This window comes from Monodon monoceros, unplaced genomic scaffold (assembly GCF_005190385.1).
Source record: "Monodon monoceros isolate NGI ecotype Baffin Bay Population unplaced genomic scaffold, NGI_Narwhal_1 Super_Scaffold_6, whole genome shotgun sequence".
Classification (NCBI taxonomy): Eukaryota; Metazoa; Chordata; class Mammalia; order Artiodactyla; family Monodontidae; genus Monodon; species Monodon monoceros.
In genome coordinates, this window is record NW_021703783.1 from 12,361,501 (window position 1) to 12,386,437 (window position 24,937).

The window sequence follows — 24,937 nt, forward strand, 5'->3', positions numbered from 1 at the left end:
AAGGTCCTATTAGAGTGCTCTGGGACAGCTTGAGATCTGACAAAGGCAGTAATCCCAGGTAAAATTTTGGTTATATGACCAACAGTCCATTTCTTACTGTTCAGATTCTTCAGTGACCATAAATCACTTTGAAAGGAAGAGTAATCCTCATCAACTAGTACAGGGAAATCTCCAAAGGACACTTTGCACATTGAAGATTAGGAATGGCTGGTAAATCTTTAATGGACAATTGGCTCCATTCTTCATGGGTTTATGAGAACACCAAACTAACTAAATTGAAATGTTCTGTATTCTGCTGAGAAGGGTCAACTTTTCTCTTCCTTTATTCCTCCCTCTCCCTCCTCCTCCCTTTTCTCCTTCTTTCATTTCTTCCTTCCTTCACTCCTCCCTCCTTCCTTCCTCTCTTCCTTCTTTCCTTCCTGCCTTCCTTCCTTCCCTCCTTCCTTCTTCATTTCTTTTAATTTTTCTTATTACATTTCTAGCTACCACGTCTTTAGTAAACTAGTTTTGCATAGAAGTAATTCCACCTATGATCGGCACATGTGAGGGTGAGAAGAGTGCTTATTTCCACTTGTTTAAACCTCATCCATATCCAATTCAGCTGTACCTAGGAGCTAAATTTTTTTAGGGATGAAGAATAAAGTCCAAGGAAGATACTAGTTGTCTGGGATTTTCTCTGGACATATGCCTTCCTTGTATCAGATACCAAAGACAGAGAGTTATTATATATCCTCAAAGTCAAGACAAAAATTTAGCATATGTGTGTGATATTTGATCTCTATTAACTTGGGTTCATCACAAGGAGGCAGCACAACCAATAAGAAGGTGGGAATTAGAAGATGTTAGTTCTTTATCTTAGATTTGGAGCAGATTATTTAACTATAGTTTTGAAATCTGAAATTTCAGATAGGTTGCCTTCTCATTTTGTTGCTTTTTAGTTTTATGTAGTCTTACTTTATTTTTGTTTTTGTTGCTTGTGCTTTTGATGTCATATCCATGAAATTATTGCCAAGACCAATGTCATGAAGCATTTTCCCTATGTTTTATCCTAGGAATTTTACAGATTCAGGCCTTATGTTTAAGTGTTTAATCCATTTTGAGTTGATTTTTGCATATCGGGTAAGATAAGCATCCAGCTTCATTCCTTTCTATGTGGATATCCAGTTTTTCCGACACCATTTGTTGAAGAGACTATCTTTTATCCATTGTGTGTTCTTGGCACCTTTGTTGAGGATCAGCTAACCCAATATGTGTGAATTTATTTCTGGGTTCTCTATTCCATTTCATTGGTCTATGTGTCTGTCTTTATGTCAAAACCATACTGTTTTGGTTACTGTATCTTTGTAATATATTTTGAAATCAGGAAGTGTGATTCCCCCAGCTTTGTTCTTTCTCAAGATTGATTGGATATTCATGGTCTTTTGTGGTTCCAATGAATTTTAGATTTTTTAAAATTTCTGTAAAAATTGCCATTGGGATTTTGATATGGATTACATTGAATCTGCACATCACTTTAGGAAGTATGGACATTTTAAAAAATATTAAGTTTCCCCATCTATGAACATGGGATGTCTTTTGTTTTTTACAAATAAATGTATTTGTGTCTTTTAAAAAATTTCTTTCATCAATGATTTGTATTTTTAAGTGTACAACTTTTTCACCTCTTTGGTTAAGTTTATTCCTAAGTGTTTTATTCTTTTCTTTGCTATAGTAAACTGGTTTTCTTAATTTTGGATAGTTCATTCTTAGTGTATAGAAATGCAGCTGATTTTTATATATTGATGGTATATCCTGAAAATTTAATGAACTTGTTTATTAGTTCTAACAGTTTATTGTTGTTGTTGTTTTTTTTTTTTTTTTTATGGAGTCTTTGGGGTTTTCCATATATAAGATCATGCCATCTGCAAAGAAGGACAATTTTACTTCTTTCTGATTGGGATGACTTTTATTTCTCTCTTTAACCTATTTGTTCTGGCTAGGACATCCATTTATTTTTTTTTTCTTACCTATTTGTTCTGGCTGGGACATCCAATACTATGTTGAATAGCAGTGGTGAGACTGGGCATCCTTGCTTTGTTCCTGATCATAGAGGAAAAGCTTTCAGTTCTTCACCACTGAGTTGATGTTAGCTGTGAGCTTTTCATATATGGTCTTATTTGTGATGAGGTAATTTCTTTCTATTCCTACTTTGTTGAGAATTTTTATCATGAAGTGGTGTTGAATTTTGTCAAATACTTTTTCTGCATCTATTGAGATAATCGTGTGATTTTATCATTTATTTTGTTGATGTGTTGTATCAAATTAATTCACTTTCCTATGTTGAACGATCCTTGCATCCCAGGGATAAATCCCATTTGGTTATGGTAATCGTTTTAATGTGCTGTTGGATTTGTTTTGCTAGTATTTTGTTGAGGATTTTGCATCTATTTTTATCAAGAATATTGGCCTATAATTTTCTTTTCTTGTTGAGTCTTTGACTAGCTTTGCTAGCAAAGTAATTTCAGCCTCCTGAAATGAGTTTGAAGTATTCTCTCCTCTTCATGTATTTGGAAGAGTTTGAGGAGCATTGGTGTTAATTTTTCTTTGAATTTTTGGTGGAATTCACTAGTGAAGCTATCTGGTCCTAAGCTTTTCTTTGTTAGGAGTTTTTTTTTTTTTAATTTTTATTATTTTTTTACATTTTATTTATTGATTTATTTTTTAAAAAATTTTAAATTACTAATTCAACCTCCTTACTAGTTATAGCTCTCTTCAGACTTTCTACTTCTGCATGAATTAGTCTTAGTAGGTTGTATGTTTCTAGAAATTTATCCATTTCCCCTAGGTTATCCAGTTTGCTGGTGTGTAATTGTACATAGTTGTCTTTTATGATCCTCTTTATTTTTGTGGCATCACTTGTATTGTCTCTTCATTTCTGATTCTGTTTGAGTCTTCTCTTTTTTTCTTAGTTAGTCTAACTAAGGTTTTGTCAATTTTTTCTTTTACCTTTTCAAGAAATGAACTCTTACTTTCATTGATTTTTTTCTATTGTTTTCTATTTTCTATTTCATTTGCTTCTGCTTTCATCTTTGTTATTTCCTTCCTTCTGCTAATTTTAAGCTTAGTTTTTTCTTATTTTTCTAATTCCCTGAGATGTAAAGTTAGATCATTTATTTGAGATTTTTCTTCTTTTCTAATGTAGGCATTTATTGCTATGAATTCCCTGTAAGTACTGCTTTTGCTGCATCCCGTAAGTTTTGGTATGTTGTGTTTTCATTTTTATTTGTCTTGAGGTATTTTCTAATTTTATTTTTTAATTTTTCTTTGACACAATAGTTGTTCAAGACTGTGTTGTTTAATTTTTACACATTTGTGAATTTTCCACTTTTCCTTCAGCTATTGGTATCTAGTTTAATTCCACTGTGATCAGAAAAGATATATGGCATAATTTCAATCTTCTTAAATTTGTTAAGACTTGTTTTGTGACCTAACATGGAAAAAGATCTATCTTGGGAAAAACCATGTGTGCTTGAGAAAAATGTGTATTTTTTTACTGTTGGGTGCAATGTTTGGTATAGGTCCATTTGGTCTATAGCGTTATTCAAATCCTTTGTTTCCTTATTGATCTTCTGACTGGGATGTTCTATCCATTACTTGAAGTAGGTTTTTGAAGTATTCTACTGTTATTGTATTCTTGTCTATTTCTCCCTCAGTTCTGTCAATATTTGCTTCATATATTTAGGTGTTCTGATGTTGGGTGTGTGTGTGTGTGTGTATATATATATATATATATATATATATATAATTATATATATATAATTGTTATGTCTTCCTGTTGAATTGGCCATTTATCATTATGTAATGTCCTTCTTTGCCTTTTGTGACAGTTTTGGACTTAAAGTCTATTTTGTCTGATATAAGTATAGCCACATTTGCTCTGTTTTGGTTATCATTTGCATGGAATATCTTCTTTCATCCCCTCACTTTCAGCATATGTGTATCAAACCTAAAGTGAGTTTCTTACAAATAGCATATAGTTGCTTTTTTTTTTTTATACATTCAGCCACTGTACGTCTTTTGATTGGGGAATTTAAGCCATTTACACTTAAAGTAATTACTGATTGGGAAGGATTTATTAATGCCATTTTATCTGTTTCCTGTTAATCTTATAGGTCTTTTGTCCTGCATTTCTTTCCTTGGCATCTTCCTTTGTGTTTTACTGATTTTTGTGTGTATGTGTGTTGATATCTGTCTTTTGCACAGTTCAGATAGGAGAGTTAAATGGGGTTTGGTGAGAATCATCATATCTGCATTTTTCAAGCCCTTGATGGTGGCACTAACTTCTGCAATCTCTCCAGAAATGTAGTATTTCTTTTGGTTTACTGTTTTCCTATGTGAAGGCAGTTCTAATGTGTTCCACTGGCCTTTCCAACGATAATAATCCTCAATCTATAGGAGAGCGAGCCAATGTGGAAATTGTGCCAGCTGCTAAGTATGTCTATTCCAATTATGCTTTCTGGAACTGGGTAAATAACCACAGGGTGGGTTTGGGAACACACTGGACCCACTGTGAATTAGACTTGAGCTAAAACTCCATTGATCACCTGGCCTTCATAAGTCCCTACTCTGACTTGTGGGCCATAGTGATGTTTTGGGTCTCCTGGAATCAGTGTCAGTTCAGAGCCAGTATCCAGTAGTTCCCCCAAAGTTTGATCATTTCCTTATCCCCAGTGTACAAGTACTCTGGTAAAAGGCAGTAGGTACCTTTTGGGGGGGCCTAGGAGGAAAATTAACAGTATATTTCTGTAGTGTACTGGGGTCCTTTCTCAAGGGGACCTGCCCCGCGCCCACTTCATCCAAGTGGTTCTGGGTCTGTAAGGTGGCTCAAGCCTGGAAATGGTTCAGATGGCTGTGACTCTCTGTTTTTATGATTCAGATTAAACTTGTGTCCACTTGACCTAGAACTTTTCTGCCTATACGCATTAAGTAAGAATTTAGCATCTTATGTCTGGGAACACCATGATCAACTAGCCAGTGCCATAGGTCTGCATGAGTCAGGCTATCCTGATTGCTACTTTGACTCTGCTGTCCATCATGGTAAGAAGGCTCACCCTGCCTTTGGTGGTTGAGTGCTGTCACTTGGCCTCTGTCACCCTGGGATCCAATCACTCCCATTACATTTAAGTTTCCCAATTCAGTGACTGCAGTTCCCAGTGTAAGGTCTGGCCTACACAGAAGAGTGATTACAGAGTTCTTCAAGGATGCTGGGGCTCCATCACTACCTTATTTCTCATAGTATTGGTGAAAAGTATGTCTTCTGGGCCTTTTTAGTGTGGGTGAGTAGGTCTTAAATGACAAATCCACACTAACATTCCAGCTTCTCTCTCTAAGCCTTTGAATCCCTTCCTATACTTTAAACCAAGGCAGGTTGGGATTTTCCAGTTTGCTCACTGTGGGCCACTCTTTGGTCCATGTTTCAACCAACCAACTGAACAAACTGTTAGAACCCTTTCTAACTCCCTGAGCTGTAATATTTAATGTATAATCTTGATTTAGTGAAACCATATTAATAAATTCTGCCTGATCCAACTTTGTATTTCTTCTACCTTTATCTCATATTCCTAATATTCATACCCATACATGTTCCCTGTTATCCTGACTGTATAAATTAGAAAACTCATGTAGTTCTTCTAGAGTGTAGTCCATTACCTCCCCTTTAGGAGTCTACTAGGACTTGAGTCCAGTTACAGGTCTAGAGGTGAAGAGGGATGTAGGGGTGGGTCCTGAGGATACTCAGCATTGTCTTGCTTGGCAGCTGCCTCAGGGAAAGGCCTTAACAGTTTCCTCAGGCAATGCAGGGTGAATCCCCTCAGACTGAGATGGAAAGGTCTGGAGAGGCTAGTTCCACTGGAGGGTGGGGAGACCTCTTCCACTGACAAAGATTCATCAGAATTTAGAGGCTCCATGTCTCCAGCTCCCTCAGGGTCTTCCCAGATGACCCCATCCCAGCTTCCAGGATCAATGCCCAGACGTTAACAAATTGCATTGTAATTCATTCCCAGGATGGTTCTGCATTGATTTTCAAATTTTCAGCCCTGCAGCTACAGGAAACAAGAATCTCCCTCAGGACACACAAAGAAACTTTTAGGTTATTTATGTGGTACTTGAACTGGGAATTCAGACCCCTGAGTTCATCCTTTTCTTACACTACTTTGTCCAGCAACATTAGTAGCAACCAATGTCATTATATTCATTCGTTTTTAAAAAATGAAAGTATCATATGTAGTACACAGAGTTACCTAGCTTCTTGATTCTTATAAGTGAGTGCCCAATGAAGATGTTTTGCATATGTCTATTGCCAGATCATGCTGTGGATTGTCAGCCCTCTCTTTACTACCAGAAAGAGTCATTAGCAACTTTAAATCTAATCACATTAGAGAGCCAATTCCATAAACTCTGGAACCAATTCAGAAAACTCATTCTTAATATTCTGTTCTTCTAGAAACACACTCAGTACCAAAACCTGTATTAGTCACGGTTCTCCAGAGAAAAAGAACCATTAAGATATACATGTGAAGATTTATTATGAAGAATTGGCTCACACAATTATGAAGGCTGAGAAGTCTCATGACCTACTGTTTGCAAGTTGGAGACCCAGGACCAGTGGTATAATTCCAGTCCCAGTCTGAAGGCCCGATAACCAGGGGAGCAATGATGTAAGTCTCAGTCCAACGGCAGGAGAGCAATGTCCCAGATCAGTAGGCAGGTAGGGAGGGAATGAATCATTCCTTCTTCTACTTTTTGTTCTATTCAGGCCCTCAGTAGATTGAATGATGTCCACCCCCATTATGGGGGGACAGTCTACTGAGTCTACTGATTCAAATACTAATCTCATCTGGAAACATCCTCATAGACATCCATAGAATAATGTTTAATCTGGGCACCCCATGGCCCAGTCAAGTTGACATAGAAAATTAACCATCACAGTTTCTTTCCATCTTATATAGTATTTATCTGTATGAAGCTCTAACTCATTTATAATTCAATTATGAGTACCAAGCAAGAGGAAACTTGTTAACTGTGTATCTGGAGAAATTCCAAATTCCATGAAGACTTGTTACAATGAATCAAGGGACTTTTTGTTCTCATAAATGAGATTTCTACTTCTCCATCTCTTCTAGTCCCCAAATTGGAAGAAGTTAAGTTCTGGCATCAAGGTGATTGGTATTAATGCATAAATATTTTATTTAGAGTAAAACAAATAGGAAAGACTAAATGCTTTTTATTTTTCTAAGAGTGAGAAATAGAATATTAAATAATATATACTTGAGAGTAGTTTGGGGAATATAGAAGATATCCAATGAGTATTTGCTGATTGAAGAGGAGGAAAAAATAGCAGGTGACTGATTTATATTGACTATCATCATGTCTCAGGGCTTTTGCCACATGCATTATATATGTTGATGTACAAAGTCCTGTGAAGTATATGTTCTTACTCTATTTTGCAGATGTAGAAACTAAGCCTCAAGGAGATTAAATAGTATGTCAAAGGCTGCCCAGCTACTGCCTGATGGATACTTAGTTCAAATCCAATTTTTTTTTTTTTTTTTTTTGCGGTACGCAGGCCTCTCACTGTTGTGGCCTCTCCCGTTGCGGAGCACAGGCTCCGGACGCGCAGGCTCAGCGACCATGGCTCACGGGCCCAGCCGCTCCGCGGTATGTGGGATCTTCCCGGACCAGGGCACGAACCCGTGTCCCCTGCATCGGCAGGCGGACTCTCAACCACTGAGCCACCAGGGAAGCCCTCAAATCCAATTTTGTTTGATCACAAAGCCTATGTATTTTCTACCCTACCAGCATCTCCAATGTATAGCAAAGAATACCAGTGCTGAGAAGTATTCTCTGAGCAGAGGACTGAGTGGCCACATGAATTTAGAAAACACTGAATAGCAAATCCGTTTCTTAGCAATTCCCAATATATATAATAAAGCTTCTGAGAAGTCCTGAAGACATTGAACTAAATTGTTTGTTAAACCCAGCATTTGACTATGGAGGCTTCTTCCCTAATAATTCTTTGGCGAATCCATACTCCAGTGAGCCAGACTGAGTGTCAGAACTCCTGGAAGCTTTACCAGCTAAATAGGTGTTTCTCTGTTTGCAAATTGCATCACCTCTCTGGGCCTAGATTTCCTCATTTATAAAATAAAAATTTGGTTAGATGTTCCTTAAGGTCCTTTTAAGTATAAACGTTTGATGACTTAGATTCATTTCTTATTAAAAAAAATAAAGCAGTAATAAACATTTACTTGTTGCTTTACATATATTATCTTACTTAATCCTCATAAAAACCTTGAGGTCGTAACTGAAATACCCATTTTACAGTCAGGGTAACTGAGACTCAGTGAGGCAGCATATCTTGCCCCGCAGGTTAGAACTCTGGCATTCTGGTGTTGATTTCCTATATTGCCTTCGAAACTTTCGCTTTTAAAACACTTGCACTGTGGGCTATGAGTTTTTCTCTGGCTTCATCCCAAACCTTTGTATTATTCCGTTTTCTCTTTTCTTCATCCAAATCCTCATCCATTTTTGAAGATCCAGGTTATACCTCCTCAGTAAAACATGGTCCTATCACCCCAACCTATCAAGATTTCTTCCTCTTCTGGATCCTTATTTTACTTTCAGTTAAGATGGAAATTAATTGTGTGCTGACCTATGACATCTTTCATAGTATTGTCTCAAGTTGCTATTAAAATATTTGTTTAATTTTACCTGTTCACATCTAATGTCTCCAACTAGATTCTTAAACATCGGATTCATTTCTGTATGAACAAAACCCATCATGCCTTGTGTAGATCACCAACAGGGTATTAGAAATCTCCACTCAGCTCCCTACAGACACCTCAAATTCATTATGTACAAACATGTTTACATCCTTTCCACCATCCCAGTCCCCCATCCTCCTGTATTTCTTTCTTTAGTCGAGTGGCATTAACAGTCACTTTGCTGCTTGAATCAGAAACCTGGTGATGATCTTGGACACATTTTCCTTTGTCACCACCACATCCAATCAGTTCAGCTTAGTGATTAAATGTGTGGGCTTCCATGTTGGACTCTACGAATCCTAGTTCTAATTGTGGGGAAAATGGGTAAGTACCTTGGCTTCTCCCTGTTTCAGTTTCCTAACGTACAAAATAAAGACAGTAATAATTCCCAGATCATAGAGTTACTGTGAGATAATTAAGTGCCTGAGATAATTAAATGCCCAGTGGAAATCCAATAAATGGTTTCTTCCTATCATTATGCCTTTGAATCTCCTATGTTCTTCCCCTTCCCATCCCCATCCTGCTATCCTAACCTCAGACCTCATTATCTCTTTCCAATATTCACTTACACACAGTGACCATCCTGAGCTAACTTCTTTCTAGCCCCTACCAATGTATCCTTTACATTTTTTGACTGAGTGTTCTTTTTGAAACACCAATCTGTCATATTATTCTGCCCTTGAATCTTGTGCTCCAGTCAAACAACTGCTCCTGTCAAAAGTCCAAACAGGGCTTCCCTGGTGGCGCAGTGGTTGAGAGTCCGCCTGCCGATGCAGGGGACACGGGTTCGTGCCCCGGTCCGGGAGGATCCCACATGCCGTGGAGCGGCTGGGCCCGTGAGCCATGGCCGCTGAGCCTGCGCATCTGAAACCTGTGCTCCGCAACGGGAGAGGCCACAGCAGTGAGAAGCCCGCGCCCCCCAAAAAAAAAAAAAAAAAAAGTCCAAACAACTTGCAGTTTGCAGAATAAGCTGTTCTGTTTCACACTTTGCCGTGTTGCTTATGCGTCGTCTTAACGTTACCTGAAATGCTCCTGCCTCTGCCCTTTGTTTGTCTAACAGATGTCTGTCCCTCTTTAGACTAAAAATGTCCACAGCAACATTTGGGGTCCTAAGCGAATTTCTGGAATTTTGCTATTTCTCACGAAGAGATGGAGCTGGTTTCCCCTCTTTAAATCGAAACAAGACTCTGACTGCCTCAACAAATAGAATGCAGTAGAAGTGATGCTGCATAGCCCCTGGCTAGGTCACAAAAGACAATATTGTTTCTGCCTGGCTTTATTTCTTTGGGGGGATACTTGCCCTGGGGTACCAGCCATCAAGCTTCAAAGAAGCCCAGAGTAGCCCATATAGAGAGACAACATAAAGAAGCCCACATGGAGAAGCGCAGTAGCACCTGCTACCGACTGGAACCCTCCTTCTGTTCGTGTAAGTATATGTATATGTGTGTGTAAGTACATATGTGGGGATGCAGATCTCCACAAAAATCTCCGTCTTCATGGACCACATATTCTCTATTACCTTGTGGCCACATGTAGGAAATAAAGATCCTGTAGTAAAAGAGATATCGTCAATGAAGCAAGAAGAGAGGAAAGTATCCTTTTAGCTAGATGAACTCATTAATGTGAAAAATCATTTACGATGTAGCATGGATCAGCAGAGGAAGCTGGAAGGAGAGAAGCCCTTGGATTTTTTCCACCTGCTCATCTAGCCAGTGAACTTCATGGACAGTTATGCAGTCAAGCTTCGTAGTAATTTAAGCCTTCTCTTGTGAGCTGCATATGGTGATCTGGGCCGGCCGTCTGGGACGTGACTCCTGCTTCGAGAGTAACGATAAAGTTTCCAGCACTCACTGTCATTGTGAGAGGCAGACTGTTGTCGAAGTGTTATTATTAATGAGAATTGCTACTGGACAGCTTGAACTAGAGGATAATTTATTCTCCGTGAACTTCCAATTGCAGTAAAACGGTTCATTCACTGCCACACTTGTCCATCTTGTTTGTTCCTGTCTTTCAGGCGTGGTTGGCTGCAAAGAAGTAAGGCAGAACTGTACAAGCTGCATGAAGACAGAAGTCTGCATTTACGGAGATACCGTAGAAACCGGTCAGGAAGGTTTCACTCATGTAAGAGAGGCGTGGGAATGTGGTAAGAAGCATGGGGTCTGCTCTAGGGGGTCCTAATCAATTCATGGGAATCCAGGCACCTGCGCTGTGCAGTGTATCACACGAAAATGGGAAATCAGTGTCTCCAGATGGCCTCTCACTGCTCTGGCTTCTGAAGCTCACACTTCCTCTCTGGCATTTCTGAGAGCTCTTTCTCTTATTTTAAAATTTAGCATATTCTCTCGACTTGCCTTCTCGTTTTGCTTCCAGAGATTGCTTTGGGAAAATGAAAACTGACATGATGACGACATGTGTGCTTTCTTGGTAGTTTCTTCAATGTTATGGTGACTTCCCCCTGATTTTTGCCAAATTTCCGCCTCCCGTTGATTCCATTTTTCTCCTTCTTTTATCCCTGGTAGCAGTGTTACCTTGCTCTTTGCGTAAATGTCATTAAATGTGCTCCTAACTTGCTGCCACCATGGTAATAGACACTTGTCATAGGCTCTTGACTCATTACTGTATTTATATGAGACTTGGTCACTTGTGGTTTAGCAAACTGAAGCAACAACCTGATTCCCAGCCAGTAAATGGATTCAAACCTGTCTAAGATGGGTGATAGATTAAGGTTTGGGTGCTATTATTATTTAATAATTAGGAAAGTCTCTGAGTAGACTAGTGACAATGTATCACTTGGGGAAAAGATCTTGGCTGTCAAATAGCATCCATTCTACTGTAGACAACCTCAGTGGGACACAGAGCCAGAGAGAGAGAGAGCACTGAGAGACAGAGAGAATGAGACAGAGAGACAGAGATAGGCAGAGAGAGACGGAGAGGCTGGGTCTTGTGATTATTTTTGACGCTTCCACTAAGCTCACTGGAGAACAGGGCTGGAGGAATTCCAGGAATGTCTGTGGAGAGGCTAAGGAAGTGGAGAGACTAGTTGACCTAAGGCTCCATCTTGATCTCTAATGATGACTGTCATTTGAGGAACAGACAGCTTACCTTGTGATTTAAGGAACACCCTACAAGGATCCCTACAACAGTTTCTTTTTTTGTTTTGCGGTACGCGGGCCTCTCACTGTTGCGGCCTCTCCTGTTGCAGAGGCGCAGGCTCAGTGGCCATGGCTTACGGGCTCAGCCGCTCCATGGCATGTGGGATCTTCCTGGACCGGGGCACGAACCCACGTCCCCTGCATCGGCAGGCGGACTCTCAACCACCGTGCCACCAGGGAATCCCCCCTACAACAGTTTTGAGATAGAAGTACCCACTCACTACCATAGAGTCTGAAATTCTGCCCTTAGAGTCATGCCTTTGGGTGTAAGCAGGAGAACAATAATTATTCACAAAAAGGGAGGGAGGGGGCACTACCTAGGGGTGTTAAAAGTACCTGTTGTTTCCATCCAGCAAGGACTGATGGAAGAAGTCACGTTCTTTTGTGTTGGGACAGAAAGAGACTGAAATCCCTTGGGCTAAGGCATTGTCTTCCATGGAATTGCCCTGAGAATACATAAAAATCTATTGTAGACAACAGCTTTACTGAGAGGCAGCTATATAGAGAGGGCTAGCCCCTGGAATCTGTAATCAGGATCCCTAGGTCCACATTTTTACTCTGTCCATGCTGCATGTATAACCTTTGGAAAATTATTTATCTTTATTTTTTGGCCACACCACACGGCATGTGGGATCTTAGTTCCCCGACCAGGGATCGAACCCGTGCCCCCGGCACTGGAAGCACAGAGTCTCAACCACTGGACCACCAGGGAAGTCCCTGGAAAGTTATTAACTCCTTTGTGCTTCATGTTTCGTATCTGTAAAATGGGGTCTACAATTGTACTTATAGAGTAACTGTGATGATTAATGAGTTAATATTAAATAAAAACACTTAGAACAGTGTCTTGTACTCAGCAAGTACTACAGGAGTCTTCACAAATCTTAATCACATTTTGGGGGGTGAATTTGTTTTTCTTAACCTGTTCTTTCCTAAGCAGTTTGGAATTGACTATAGCACATCTGAGGGCATTTTGTTGAAAGGGGAAGGAAAGGATGCTTTTGAGCCCAAGACCCTATTTCCCAACCCCAGTGTGGTCAGTCTGGGCAGGTCTTTTCAGTGCGGTGCTTCTAGCAGCCTAAAGTCCACATGAGGGTAGTGCCTGGCTCCACAGAGGAAGCTGAGGGCAGGGAAAGAGATGTTAGAAACATGCTGTTTTGGGTAACCATTAGAAACATGCTGTTTTGGGTAACCATTTTGTCAGAGTCTCTGACCCCAATGTGGTCTTTCTTTTCATTCTTGTTCCCTTTTGGATTATTTAGAGAGTGTTTCACCTGAGTGGCTGGGGATGATCCAGTGTTGGTGACATTATGAGTGTCATTTGTAGAAGGGGCTGGCTCTTTAGAGACAGAGGGACCAAGGTTCTAGTCCTGTGGCATCCAGTATCTCTGTGACTCTTGATAATGTCTCAGAGCTGCAATGTCTCGTGTACAAAATGGGCATGCCAAAATGTGCCTACTTCCCAGGAGTGGTGCCAACCAAATGTGACGATACATGTGACAGCAACTTGTAAACTGTATTGGGTTGTTATTATGAGTGGGTCCTTTCATTTCCCTGTTCTCTACAAGCAGACCTGAATGTTAGCAGCACCTGTGTGCTGTCATCACTTGGCTGTTGATTTCATTTAAGAACCTTACCCATAAGCCTGTGACCGGTAATTGTATATCAGCTTCTCTAGCAGTGGCGATGGGCTATGCCCACCGCCGGACTGGTTCACGGTCCTAATGCTGAAGCTCTTTTCTCATCCAACAAGGGATCCTGACAGTTTTCAGAAGGGGTGATTCTCCCTCCTTCAATTTGTAAATCACATAATATTAGTAGGAAACTTTTTGGAATCATGAGCTGTATTTTGGTGATACTGTTACTCTGATAGTCGACAAAACACTTTCAGAAACCAAGAGAATTAGAGGTTGGCCAGAGTGGAATGAATGCTGTGGAATGAATGCTATATATCAAGATTACCTGAAGGGGATATGAGAGAGAAGGGATTAAACCGAGTAAAGAGATGAGGGGTAATATCCCAGAAGCTTGAAAAAATTTACCAACTCCCAGGAGCAGATTTCTGAGTGTTATTAAAAAAAGTCCCTCTGATGGAAACATTTTCACTAGCAAATTTACATAATAAGAATATGGTTTTCTTAATTTTGTATACAGGCTCAATGCAGTGACTTTTGGCTGCATTGGATTGAAGCGTTACAAGAAAAAAAGAAAGGAAAGAGATGTAGACGTCAGTTATGGATAGAATCAGCTGGGGTCAGATCTGTGCTCTGCAGGTCACAGAAAACATTTTCAAGTACCTTGCCTTTCAGGTCTCCCTCGTGAACAGAAATAGAGCACCGAAGATGCTTCTTAGGGAAGACTCCATTTTCCCAATCTTTTACAACTGAAAAATGGAGCAAATGAGTGACTGGGTACAGACCCTTGACACCAAGTGACTGGGAGTCAATGCAACACTGCAGGGACACAGAACTTTGCCAGCCAATGAGCACATTACGGGAGAAATACAGTACAGAACCCAGCAGTCTCCTACAGACAACGCATCCCTTTAAGTTAATTGGTGTTACAGAGAAGCTGAAATGCTCCGCTTATTTACAAAGCTACAGATTTATGTAAAGCAAAACCAATTACACTTAATGCCTAAACTATTCCAGGTGCTTGGTGATAATGTTGCTAAGCACTAGACAAGAAACTAGTGCATGAATGCATCCTGTTTCCAATGGAAGCGTGTGTAGTTCCTGCAATTCAGCTAATCATGAGTGTCAGCCCCGATGTGAGAATTCTAAGCTCTTTTGGTGTTCGCTTAGGGTCATCTTTATAATTCTGTAGCTCTCTTTTCATCTCTAAGGATGAGTGAAAGCACAATGAGCACCTTTTTCTATTATGATGTAGAAATTAAGGAGAGGAAGGCAAATTTGGGGCGGTGGGGAGGGGGAACAACAAAATAAGGCAAACCCTTTTTCTGTTGGTGAGAGGGACCGTTAGAGCTTCTGACTTGTACTGAGACGAGATGTTTAAAGGTTTCTTGATCTTTGGGGTGTTCATTAAACCCAAATCGCAAACTTGGCATTTAACGTTTTGCAGCAAAGAAAGATTCTAAGGAAGATCAAGGACTGGCCTCAGTGTTTCGTCAGAGAACAAATGCTGAAAAAAGAAGGATTTGAAAAAGTTACAGGGCAAGAATTTTTGTCTGTAAGAGTTTGTCTTTTCATTTGTCCTCAGAACAAACAAACAAAAAATAGTTTGAGTAAGAGAAACACCTGGTGCTTTACAGCTGTTCTTTTGCAATTAAAAATGCATATCACACCTAATCAAGATGTGTAAATCTTTTATTCTACAGATCTAAAATATTTTAGGTCACAAGGGAGGTGCTTAACTGCAGAATCATTTGCAATCAACTGATAAACACCCCTCTCCTATCCAGCTTGAACTGTCCCTTAAGGCAGTGGTGCTCAGATTTCAGGGAGCATAAGAAGACTTGGGAAGTCTTGGAAAAAGGTTTGGGTTAAAGCAGTCTATGGTAGGGGCCAGAAAGAGGTGCCTGAAGCAGGGGGTCCTTAACAAAACTTTGACAAGCACTGCTACAGAGATTTGGGACACTAGTTGTATTTGCCTTTTTTTTGGTTTAAATGAGTTTTTTTCACATTTCTTTGCTTATACGGGAAAAATCTCTTTTAGAAGATAATTTTCTGAGTGCGTCTGAACTGGTAGCAGTGGAGACTAAAAGACATCCTTTGGACTAGGGAATCTCTTTAAGCATCCCTGATTGATTTGATCACTTGCCCTTCCCCCAACACTCATTTAACCTTCCTTAATTTTCTTCTTTCCTTCAATCGCAATAATTCCATCATTTCCATTTACTTTACAGTTTCTTCAGTATGTGAATATTCTCTTTTTGTTAAGGACCTCTATTTTAGTAATGTTGCTCTTTGATTCAGAGAATATTTCCTTAATTCATAACTTGATAGTGTAATAGCAAGATGAAGTATAGTGAAATTGTGTATAGGTTTATTATTTACTCTGACATAGACAGTATATGATCACTATGCCTGGCATGCAGTAAGTACTCAATTAATGCATTGAAAGAAAGAATGTTAACATACTGTTATTTTGATTCTAAGGACACATGAAAACTAAAAAATGTCATATAGGTTGCTTATAATGGCCAAACCATTGTAAAAAGTTTTAAAATATTGTGATGCATAGGAAATACTAACTTTTTGTTGTCATAGAGTAATTACTTAGACTTTGAAATTACTTCATTAATTCAAAGGCATAACATGTTAATGCAAAAGCGTAACAGTCATAATTATGACTAGAGGAGTCATAATTAGTCTTTGTAAAGTACACAGATAATATTCATAAGGCCACCCTCACACATATTAGCTCTAAAACGAAAACGCATAGTGTCTAGCTGAAGAAAACAGTGAATACTCTGTTCATAAGACAGGTTGAGTCAAACAACAGAGTTTCACAGGGCTGTTTCCCAAAGATCAATACTCGAAGAAAATTCCTGTGTACTGCCATAAAATTTCAGAGACTTTTCATGGAGGAGAAGTGTTTCTTCAAGATGACTTCCGCTGATGTTCTGGGCATTAAAATGATTTAGATTACAATATCTAAAAGAGAAAGAAAGAAAGCTTTTTTTAGGACCAGATGTAGAGGACCTGATAAATCATTTGCCTTCCCCCTGTGCTTGTCTTACTTTTATTATAGGCCCATAGATACTGGCACAACAGCGATGGTTATTTAAGAGCACCGCTCACCAGAACAGTCTTTATAAAACGACAAAAGGAGTTTTAGGACATATTAAGGTGCCTCACGAGGACCTTTAGATGGCGCTCTTTTACAACCTGCAGTGAGTCTGACAGCGAGAGAACTGGAAAGTCTGGAATTATCAACCTTGTAGATTTCATGGCGGCAGGACTCGAAAGATTTATCAGATGCACTGAGGGTTTGTAAATTCGGTGCTGAGACTGTGTGGAAAACACCACTGTCAAAGAAAAAAATCCATGAACATATTTCTAAAATGTGTGCCCTCTATCCCTGACTCAAGAAAAATCTTCTAAGTGCCAGGCAGCGTGCTAGGGTCCAGTGCTCACCCTAACGTACCGAATTCTCACTATAACCCTGGAAGGGTGGAGCCATCCCCATTTCACAGACAGAAATACTGAACTTCTAGGAGGTTAAATAAGTTGCTTAGGGTTTGTATGAGTAATAGTTGGCAGAGCCTGGGTTTGAAACCAGAAGTCTCTTATTCAGAGTCCTGGCCTTTTCCCTCTATGGCACACTGCCTCTAAAGGCAACTTACTTCTTAAACATTTTTGAAGAAGTTCCAGGAGGAGAGGAATTTCATACTGCTTTAGTCACTGCTGTATTCCTAGTACCTTGATCAGTGCCTGGTACATAGCAGGTGTACAATAAATATTGGTTGAATGAACAAATGGTCAAGGGCCATAAGTTCAATTTTATCAAATGCACCTAAGTCTTTGAGGTCAGACATTTCTTCTTTTTTTGATTTGTGAAAGTTTCCAATGCTAGAGAGTTTTACCTTCTTTTCCTTCTTAATATATTGCTAGCGATAACTGTAAGAAAAGGATATGCTTGAATAACTGGTCATTTTTCTCTGATTTATGTCTCTTTCAATAATCATTGCAGGTTATGCACAAAAGATTACTGGTATCATTAACAAAATAAGCACAATGATGTCAACTTCATAAGATGTGTTTTACAACATTGGAGGGACAGTGGTGTCAAGTTGTAATAACAAATACGCTTCTGCTCTCTCCCCCCATAAATGTCTGTAATATCCTTTATTTTAGCATTTGATGCAAGATACATAGTTATAGTAAGGACTGTAGAGGTGTTTGTATAATACTTTTCAGCAAGGAAAGACATTTCATCCACCTACTTCCTCCACCCCCAACCTGGAGAGCCTCAGGTGTGTCATGTCACCATTGCCCTATTTCAGATTTGATTGAGGGGGACTCTAATACAGACAGAGGCAGAGGAAGGGGATTGTTTGCCTTTTTTTTTTTTTTTTGTAGTAATGGAAGGTACATCTGGACTGACATTCATGGAATAGTCCTAATTATACTCAGTTAAGTGATCTCCTACTGACCCCTACAAGATTAGTTTGGTTCTAGGACTTACACCAGGATTGTTGCACACTAATATAAACTTGATGGTAGGGTGCCCTCAGGTGCTAACACAAACCTAATTCCACCTGTATATTAGCGAGGCTGCTGTTTCATCATTGATCCACTGGTCTCAAGATCTTGGGGACAAGAATAACTTGGGACTGTCCTATTCTTGATAGATTTGTCACCAGTATCTGGCTCTGAACAAATACACCTTTGGGTTTGGTAAAAATTGGATTGTGATTGGAAGTATATTAAGATCAAGCACCATCTGACTTATAAATAATATGTTTCAATAATGCTGTCCCTGGGACGTCTGTGTTTTCCCCTCTTTCTTTGCATCCTTATTGTTCGTTAGGGTTTGACAGAAACAATCAGTATAGAAATAAGCTGGAATCATGCACTTCTCACTGCAGACAGTGATCCGATGCCTTGGATTCCAGATAGTTTTTTGGTTAACTCTTTTGGTTTGGCCCCTTGGATCCCAGTGGGAAATAGATACCCAAGGCAATGTGTGCCTTTGAACTAATGTAGTTGGTTCTAGCTACTTAATCTCTGCAGGCAAATTTTTCAGATTCTCCTTTCTTCTGAAACATGACACACATTCTTTTCTTGTGGAGGCGGATCAACAGGTGGTGGTGGGTATAGTTAGTTGAACTGAAGGGACTGGTTTCCTCCCCCACGAGAGTTAAGGGGCCGTCAGGGAGCGGGAAAAGGGCTCTTCTATGGCACTTAGAGGCAGCAGAGTCTAGGAGAAAGTGTATGGGTTTTGGAGACAAAGTAAGGTTTGCGTCCTACTTGTGTGAACTTAGTCAATTTACTTGGTTAGATTTTCACTTTGGTTTTCTTACTTATAAAGTGGAATGGTATGATCTCCATAACAGGGAGGGGGACAAACCTGCTACTTAAGACAGAAATGCTCAACGCATGGAAAATTAATTTCTTTCCTTCCTGCTTTGTTTCACCCTCTTTTTTACCTTCCCTCAAAAAGTATGCAGGAGAAAAGAAAGTATACAGGAGATGGAGAAGATTTGGTAAAGACTCCAATTTCTTTCTGAATAAGCCCTACATTATCCCTTAGTTCCTTTCATCTTTGGTTCCTCCAATCTCTGGTTCTTTGTATTTTTTATTCTCGCCTCCTTCTCTGAACCCCAACTCTACCATCTCTCACTTTACAGTAACTCACTTGCTCGACAATCACAGAAGAATCATACTTAAATATTTTGAGTACTAGATGCCAGCTCCTTGTAGACCAGTACTTTGTTTTCTTTGGTTTTATTTTTCTAGTGCTTGGAACAATGCTTAACATGTTGGTTAAATGAATGGATAAATGAATCAGTCCCTGAGCTAGTAGGTATTTGGTTCCAGCACTAGTTCTACCTGAATTTAGCCCACAATCATGGTCATCTTAACCATATCTCAGCATGAGTCTAGGTAAAGAATAAAAAGAAGGGGGCATAAGGCAACATATGAAGCCATTATTATTACTGCTAACACTTTGGCAATTTACTCATCCTCACAGCAACTTTCTGACACAGTTACCATTCTTATTATTTCCTTTTTACAAAGTAGAAATTGAGGCTTAGCAAAGTTAAACAGCTTAAAGTTTGTGCAGCTAAGTTGTGGGACTGGATTCAACTGGGCTGCCTCTAGAGACTGCCTTTTAAACTACTTCATGAAAGACAGGGTCAACTCTTACAGTGGGAGAGTAACTGAAATTGAGAAACAATGCAGGTTTGTGAGAATTAGTGGATGGGCACCACTCGTGTTTGGAGGTGATGGACAGAGGGGAGAAAGGTCTTGCCTTCAATTTCAGTTTTTGATGCCAACACATTTTGCTGCAAAGCTGGGGACATTTCTGTTGAATCCTTCTGCAAGAATCTGACTTTCTAATTTGGTTTTCAATCTAAGAATGAGACAGGCATTTTAGGGAAATTATGCATCCTGGAGGGTTACTTCAATAATACACACTTTGGAAGGTAAGAAATTTTAAAATTCAGGGAGCCATTAAAACTTTTGATTTTGTCATTAATTCTGTCTTGCATGAGGTTTAAGTGCCTCTCTTATACTGGACCGTAAGCTCCATGAGAGCAGGGACATAGGTGACACTAAACGTATACTGATACTGACTTTATGTCCTTCTAACTTCTTACAGTGCCTGTCACATGACTGATGTTCCAAAAGAGATTTATTAGATGAACAAAAGAATAATTCAGGCAGGAAATAAGTGGCAATAGATGAGATACTAAATAGATAAATGAATGAAAAGAAGTGAGGAAAATAAAAATCTGTTTAGTTCCTGCTATGTGGCAGACATCGCACTTGGTCCTTTATCAGCAGAGACTCAGAGAGGTTAGAGAATTTGCTCAAAAGAACACAGCCATCCAAGAATATGTCAGTGAGAGGGAGACAGGCTGGCAATGGATGGATGGTAGATAATACATATTAAGCCACTGAATGGTCTCAGGTGACTGACTGGCTAAATGATTTTGCACAGTTTGTTATTGACCTTGAAATGGTCACTGCTGATTTAAAGGCCTGAATGGAATCCAAATCTTAAGCATCATTAGATTTCTAGCTATTTGTTTAATGATATTTGCTTTTAATGATAATGACTCATTCATTCTTATTATCGATATAGTTATTTCTAACTCTAAAAGGGTGGAGAAAAAAATCTTGTTTTAGAATTGAGCAAAGAACTATTTTATTATAAGGACCAATGGAAAAAGTGAAGTCTATACTGGCACAAAAACAGAAATATAGATCAATGGAACAGGATAGAAAGCCCAGAGATAAACCCGTGCACATATTGTCACCTTATTTTTGATAAAGGAGGCAAGAATATACAATGGAGAAAAGACAGCCTCTTCAATAAGTGGTGCTGGGAAAACTGGACAGCTACATGGAAAAGAATGAAATTAGAACACTCCCTAACACCATACACAAAAATAAACTCAAAATGGATTAAAGACCTAAGTGTAAGGCCAGACACTATCAAATTCTTAGAGGAAAACATAGGCAGAACACTGTATGACATAAATCACAGCAAGATCCTTTTTGACCCACCTCCTACAGAAATGGAAATAAAAACAAATATAAACAAATGGGACCTAATGAAACTTAACAGCTTTTGCACAGCAAAGGAAAACATAAACAAGACAAAAAGACAACCCTCAGAATGGGAGAAAATATTTGCAAATGAAGCAACTGACAAAGGATTCATCTCCAAAATTTACAAGCAGCTCATGCAGCTCAATATCAAAAAAACGAACAACCCAATCCAAAAATGGGCAGAAGACCTAAAGAGACATTTCTCTGAAGAAGATATACAGATTGCCAACAAACACGTGAAAGAATGCTCAACATCACTAATCATTAGAGAAATGCAAAGCAAAACCACAGTGAGTTATCACCTCACACCTGTCAGAATGTCCATCAGCAAAAAATCTACAAACAATAAATGCTGGAGAGGGTGTGGAGAAAAGGGGACCCTCTTGCGCTGTTGGTGGGAATGTAAATTGATACAGCCACTATGGAGAACAGCATGGAGGTTCCTTAAAAAACTAAAAAAGAACTGCCATACAACCCAGCAATCCCACTACTGGGCATATACCCTGAGAAAACCATAATTCAAAAAGAGTCATGTACCACAATGTTCATTGCAGCTCTATTTACCATAGCCAGGACATGGAAGCAACCTAAGTGTCCATCGACAGATGAATGGATAAAGAAGATGTGGCACATATATACAATGGAATATTACTCAGCCATAAAAAGAAACGAAATTGAGTTATTTGTAGTGAGGTGGATGGACCTAGAGTCTGTCATACAGCGTGAAGTAAGTCAGAAGGAGAAAAACAAATACCGTATGCTAACACATATATATGGAATCCAAAAAAAAAAAAAAAAAAGGTTCTGAAGAACCTAGGGGCAGGACAGGAATTAAGATGCAGACGTAGAGAATGGACTTGAGGACACAGGGAGGAGGAAGGGTAAGCTGGGACGAAGTGAGAGAGTGACATGGACATATATATACCACTGAATGTAAAATAGCTAGTGGGAAGCAGCCGCATAGCACAGGGAGATCAGCTCAGTGCTTTGTGACTACCTAGAGGGGTGGGATAGGGAAGGTGGGAGGGAGACGCAAGAAGGAGGAGATATGGGGATATATATATACGTATAGCTGATTCACTTTGCTATACAGCAGAAACTAAACATTGTAAAGCAATTATACTCCAATAAAGATGTTAAAAAAAAAGAGAAAAGAAAAAGTGAAGTCTAAATGGAAATTTCTTGCTCCGAATATCTGTTAAATTTCTCTAATATGCTAACTGGTCCAGTCATGGAATGCAGGATTCTCATTGGCTCAGTGATGGCTCCCAGATCACTCTTTCATGGACTCAGAAATTGTTCATCTTACCACACACTTACTTACCTTTGTGAAACACTCCAGAATCCCAGGACGTTCAGCAACATTAATGATGCCAAGAAGAAGAAGAAGCTTTCTAAATTGCCTTTGTTTAATGTGTTTGGAAACCAATTGCCTGTTTGGAACAAATGTAATTGTTATTCAACTGTGGAGTTGTAAGTTTCTGTGAATATTTTATCATGCCATAATTCATAGAGCTTTATTCGCTTGAATAATATCTACAAAGCAAAAAAGCACATCTGAAACTCAGAGTTAAAATTCATTTAATTCTGTAATTAACAGTAAAATAATAAGCAAGGCAGGCCAAATGTTTTGAAGGTCAAAAAAACTTGATTTGCATAACACCATATAGGTGTCAGGAGAGCTGGATTCTTCTGGATAACTGGGTAACCCTGATTATGCTATAATCAGGTAACCCTGATTATGCTATTAATTTGCAGGAACCACATTTGTCTTTTTCATCCTTATATGTCTAATATCTAGAACAGTGCTTGGCACCCCCATAGGGATTGTTTGGTAAATATACATTGAATGTATGAAAAATATTTACCATCACCAGATAGCTGGTTGCACGTGCTAATTGTAAGGCTAGTGAGATAATATATGTAGATGTCAGATATTACTTTATTTTGACAACTTAGATAAGATAATCCAGTGTTACCTTGTTATAATATCACAGACCCTATCGGTCAAATACTTGCAGTCTCTGGTTGATGTGAAGATTTTCTTTTAACCTGATGAGTAATTCCTTCAGTTTAATACCCCTAAGTAAGGAATCCTCACTTCCTTTTGATGTCCAACTGAGTATATATGAAACTAATTAGGATTCAGGTAATTTCTTTTACTTTGCTCCTAAGTTGTGACGTTTGCTTTGATCTTTGCTAGAACTCTCTTTTCATATCTACACCTATGTATCTATATCCATATTATCTCTATGTCTTACACACACATTCAATTTTTCTTCAGTTGGTTTTGAGATATTATCAAATACATTATATGAAATATGATGTATTATATCATATATGTTATACATGCAGCACTTATTTTTATGCAATACTTTAAAAACAGGAATGGAATCTTAGTATTAACAAATATATCACACATATATAGCATTACAGAAGTTTAAAAGATTGATTAAAAGGTGAAATCTATCTTCAGAGAGAGAACTTAAATTCAATTGCTGTTCTGAATGGGCAGAATATTTCCCCTCAAAATGTTATGCATTATGAGAGCAGGAATGGATCATCTGTGAACAGTCAGATGCCAAGGTTCTTGGCATTTCCTTGCTTTTTTACAGGAGCAGCTCCTACATTGGGTTGTGAGCAATCCGTCTACGTCCCAGTAGACTTGATCTTCAGTGTCATCTTTCGCACATGGGTTATGGGTTGCTTCCTGAACTAGAATATGGTTCTTGGCCTCTCCCTTGACAGTGTATACTTTTAAATGGGGTTTGAATTAAATGCTCTGTTCAAGGTTGATAGTCAGCAAATGCATAAGCATGTGAATAATTGTGCCATTTCCCATTTAAAGCTGCTTCTCTTCTGTCATTTAACTTCCCAATGACTATTATTATGGACAACCATGAAAATTAGCTTGTGTCCACTATAGTCTAGGACCTATAATGAAATCTGGTACTGAGTTTAAAGCTATTTTGTAAGTTCTGCTTCCCCATTTTATTAACTTGTGTTCTGTTACAATAGAAATGTATGGTGTTATTGCTATATTGACATGCTGCCTTTATCTGATATTTAGGAGAAATTTCCCTGAATGTTTCCCTCTATGTCTGTCTGTCGGGTATTGTGTAACCCTCTTAGTGTGTGTGTGTGTGTGTGTGTGTGTGTGTGTGTACAGAAACTAAACATTTGATTGTACTTGAATGGGGGAGTCAGGGTAGAGAGGTCAAGGTATGGTGAGATAGCATCACACTTATTGTCAAGGAGAACTAAGCCATCCTGCTAAGCCTATTCAAACAGTCCTGTTTCCTTATTTCTCTTGAATTAATATCCCACTCATATTTTTGTCCTTTTCATTTCACATAAGCACTTTGCATGTCATGCGATTATACCATTTTATCACTGTGTTTCTCTGGCTAGAGTAAAAGGAGTTTGCACAGAGTATGCAAAGCCTCAGAATTAACATGGCATTAATTCTTCCCGGAGCATGCATTTTGGTCCATAACAAGTAATTGGAAAGTCTATCTTTATTCTATAACAAAGTCAGCTGAGGGAGAAGAATATCAATTTTGTAAGATCTTTAAAGGTAAAACATAATATTTCCAAGAAATTGTGCAATTACAGCGAATACCAGCCTATCAGGAGATGGCGCTAGATCCCCCGGGCATGCCGGTGTGCTTGCGTCTCTGTCACTGGGGATGCCGGGGTGGGCACGCATGAGAAACACTGTGACTTGGCATTATGTGCA

General features: G+C 39.0%; 2 protein-coding genes across 7 annotated transcripts in view; one reads left to right on the forward strand and one right to left on the reverse strand.

Annotated features, from left to right (window-relative positions):
• DERA (deoxyribose-phosphate aldolase) overlaps positions 1-24,937 on the forward strand; it is a 361,861-nt gene that overhangs the window by 265,000 nt on the left and 71,924 nt on the right. For all 6 annotated transcript variants that reach the window (XR_003791050.1, XR_003791049.1, XR_003791053.1 and 3 more), the window contains one exon: positions 10,816-10,922. The gene's annotated coding sequence lies outside the window, so the exon portion shown is untranslated. The remainder of the gene's footprint in view (positions 1-10,815; positions 10,923-24,937) is intronic.
• Positions 16,419-24,937, reverse strand: part of SLC15A5 (solute carrier family 15 member 5) — a 90,156-nt gene continuing 81,637 nt past the window's right edge. The window contains exons 8-9 of the mRNA XM_029204888.1: positions 22,523-22,631; positions 16,419-16,566 (exon numbers count right to left, since the gene is read on the reverse strand). Of these exons, the coding sequence (XP_029060721.1) occupies positions 16,419-16,566; positions 22,523-22,631 (257 nt within the window). The remainder of the gene's footprint in view (positions 16,567-22,522; positions 22,632-24,937) is intronic.